Genomic DNA, 3,331 nt, shown 5'->3' on the forward strand with positions numbered 1-3,331 from the left:
GGGAGGCTGGAGCACCATGAATGTGGGGGGAAAAGGTACTGAGAGTGCTGAATTCCAGTCTATTGTGTTTTTAGACTTTCTCCTGAGGGCATAGAAACCTTCGGAAGTCTCTGTTGATAGCAGGAAGATGATCTGATTATGTCTTCTGGACATAAGCCTGCTTAGAAAGAAACCCTCTGGCTGCAGATAGACAATGAATTGGAGGGTGAGGCAGGGGTGGCAAGGATATCTGTGAGGGAACCAGTGGTCCAGTAGGGAGATGTTAGGCTCAGTCTAAGGCTATTGAAGGGTGAGGTGGAAAGGAGATCGATTCAATGCACATTAAGAAGGAAGAATCTGTGTGGGGGTGGAAAAGAAATCAGGGATGACTCTCCAGTTTCCAGGTCAGGTGACATCGTTTATTGAAAGCAGGGGATGTGGATAAAAGAAGACGAGGAGAGGAAGCACTCAGTTTATGATGTCCAAGGGGTCCCTCCATCAGCTTGGAGGTGGAAGATGAAGCCCGGGGAATGATGCTGTCTGGTTGGGACAGGCCTGGGACACATCCCTGTAGGCCACTAATATTTAAAGGAGAAGCCCACCAAAGAGACTGAACAAGAGTAACCAGGTCTTTTTCATTGTTCTGGTGAGGGTCACTGATCTGGAAGCTCGGTGGCATTTCACTCCTCAGAGCAGCCTAGTCATGTGCGTGGGACATTAAAGTGTGTGTGTGCACGTGCATGCATGTGCATGTTATGTGCGTGCTGGGTCATCTGTAATAACTATGGAGTAAATGATTCCTATTTTGTTTTGTTTATTTTCTTTGGGGGAACTCGCAGGGATGACTGGAGTGGCCTTCGTCTCCTTTGAGGGCATGGCATCTGTTTTAGATGAACGCTTCTTCCAAGACCCCCAGGCTCCCTTGGAAAACTTCCAGAGGAAGCTGAGGATGAATTCTCGTGTTGTTGGGGGCATTATGACGGGGGATAAGAAAGATAACTTCTCACATGAAGTCATCTACATTTTGCAGCACATCCAGGTTAGTGAACAGGTCTCCACTGAGACCTCCATCTACCTACTGAGAACTCCCCCTCCCCCAGTGGCCGTAATGCTCATTTTTGATGGAAAGCCATTAAAGCAGCAAGCTTCCATAATTTCTAGAAACTCAAGCCAATTCCCAAAAGCCACCTCTAGAAAAAGGTGCCTTTAGGGTTAGGGTTACGGTTAGAAGAACAAGCTCTCCTATTTCCACAGACATCCCTCAGTATCCACGGGGGATTGGTTCCAGGATTCCCCATGGATAGCAAAATCTGCAGATGCTTAAGTAACTTACAGTCAGCCATCTGCAGGTTCCGCATCTGCAGATTCCACATTCGCAAGTAGGGAGGGCCGACTACACGTGGTGTTTTTCTATCCAGCCACAGGAAAGATTTAGATTAAGTAAATTAATTTTAATTAAGTAAATTAATTTCTGCATTAGTTAATTAATGGAGAAACATTTACAGGTAGTTTATTTATATTAACTATGACTGAGTCAGTGATAGAGACAGGTCTGGCATCCAAGACTTTAAAAAAAAAATTACTACATATTGAAATATTAGCATTTTCCTCCACTTCCTTTGGAACATATCCCACATCTTCTTGCCCAAAATGGCTCTTGAGGTTGATCTATTGACTTCATTTGAGGGACATTCTCAGATGACCAGGCCTTTTAATTTTTCAGCCAAAGTGGAACTTGGAGAGGCCTCTCTGTGTTTCCTGAAACAACATCTGCTATTTGTAGTAATGAGGCTTCATACAGTTTTTCAATTCTCAGTAATAATCTCCAATATTCCCCAAATAGTTATAGACATATTTCTTAAATTTCTCATCTTCCCACCTCTGAATTTCTTCCATGTATGTTTTACTTTTCTGATAAGTCTCAGGCGAACTTATAATTAGCTTGATGGAATGTTCCAGAAAGTTTCCCATTGTCCCACCAACCTACATGTTTGATTGTGGGCCAGCACCAGGCACAGGCACAGCCTCACCTCTTATCTCTTTCATGGCTCTCCAACCATTCTGGACTTATTTCAGTTCTGGAAACACATCTTTCTGCCTTTCTGCCCCAGGACATTTGTATGTGCTATTCGTTTTGCTTAGAAAGTTCTACCCTCACTCTGTATTCCCACCTCAGTGTTTCATCTGGATAATTCCATTGTATCTTTCATGTCCCAGATGCCATTTCTTCAGAAAAGGCTTCCCTGCTTGTCCACAACCCCAGGTTAATTGAATTTCTATTATGCATCCTTAAGGCATATGTTTATTTCTTAACTGTTATTAAAAATATTTCTCTGTTTTCCTATGTTTCTCCTCCCACTGCACTATGATCTCCTTGGAGGTGGAACCACGTCTGTTCTACTTACTGATGTCTGCTATAGACAGCACAGGTCAAGGCATGCAATAGGTGCTCAATAAAAACATAATTTCTCTGTTTTCCTATGTTTCTCCTCCCACTGCACTATGATCTCCTTGGAGGTGGAACCATGTCTGTTCTACTTACTGATGTCTGCTATAGACAGCACAGGTCAAGGCATGCAATAGGTGCTCAATAAAAACATGTTGAATGAATGAGTGAATCAATGACGACTACACGAAAGGTCTTATCGTGGACTTTATGAAAGGAGGAGTTTTCTTCTAGCAACCAGAATGTGGGCTGGTCCTTCAGCATTTTCCTCCAAATCCCTGTAGAGCATATCTCGCATGCTCTTGCCCCCAGTGACCCTTGAGGGAGGTCACATTAAATCCATTTGAGGGGGTTTCTCAGGTGACCAAGGTCTTTGTTTTTCAGCCAAAGCAGAAGTTTGAGAAGGCCATCTGTGTTTCCTGGAGCAGTGGGAGATGGACACACTCTGGCTGTGTGATGCGGAAAAGTTCCAGGCATCAGACCGAATGCAGCTGTAAACATTTGGCGAATCTGGCCGTTATCATGGCTTCTGAGGAGCTCACGGTCAGTACTGATGATCTGTGCTCTGGCTCCCTGAGTATCTGGCCCCAAATTCAATGGGAAAATATTGACTAAACATCTGTTTGTGTGTCCCCCATAATGTTGAGTGTCACAGGACAGGGTCATGGGGACAGAAAGGTGTGTTCCATGCCTCTGCAGCTGAAGAATTCACCAACTCATTGAGAAGTCATGACACTCAAATAGAAAATGAGAAATAATGACCCTAAACAGGGTGCAGGAACCATAATGATCACAGATCATATCTAATGAGCACCTGCTGTGTGCTGGACCCTTTATTTTAAGTTAAGAGTTTTTAGAAGCATTTCACAGGATGGGAGACTGAAGCTCTGGAGCCTGACTAGTCAT

The 3,331-nt window shown here is 43.9% G+C and overlaps 1 protein-coding gene across 1 annotated transcript in view; it reads left to right on the forward strand.

The window, feature by feature from the left end:
• Window positions 1–3,331, forward strand: part of EMR1 (egf-like module containing, mucin-like, hormone receptor-like 1) — a gene marked incomplete at its 5' end in the record, with an annotated part of 34,121 nt that overhangs the window by 7,937 nt on the left and 22,853 nt on the right. The window contains 2 exons of the mRNA XM_008591687.1: window positions 819–1,018; window positions 2,810–2,968. Coding sequence (XP_008589909.1) covers window positions 819–1,018; window positions 2,810–2,968 — 359 coding nt within the window. The remainder of the gene's footprint in view (window positions 1–818; window positions 1,019–2,809; window positions 2,969–3,331) is intronic.

Source organism: Galeopterus variegatus, unplaced genomic scaffold (assembly GCF_000696425.1).
Source record: "Galeopterus variegatus unplaced genomic scaffold, G_variegatus-3.0.2 Scaffold7183, whole genome shotgun sequence".
NCBI classification, from domain to species: domain Eukaryota; kingdom Metazoa; phylum Chordata; class Mammalia; order Dermoptera; family Cynocephalidae; genus Galeopterus; species Galeopterus variegatus.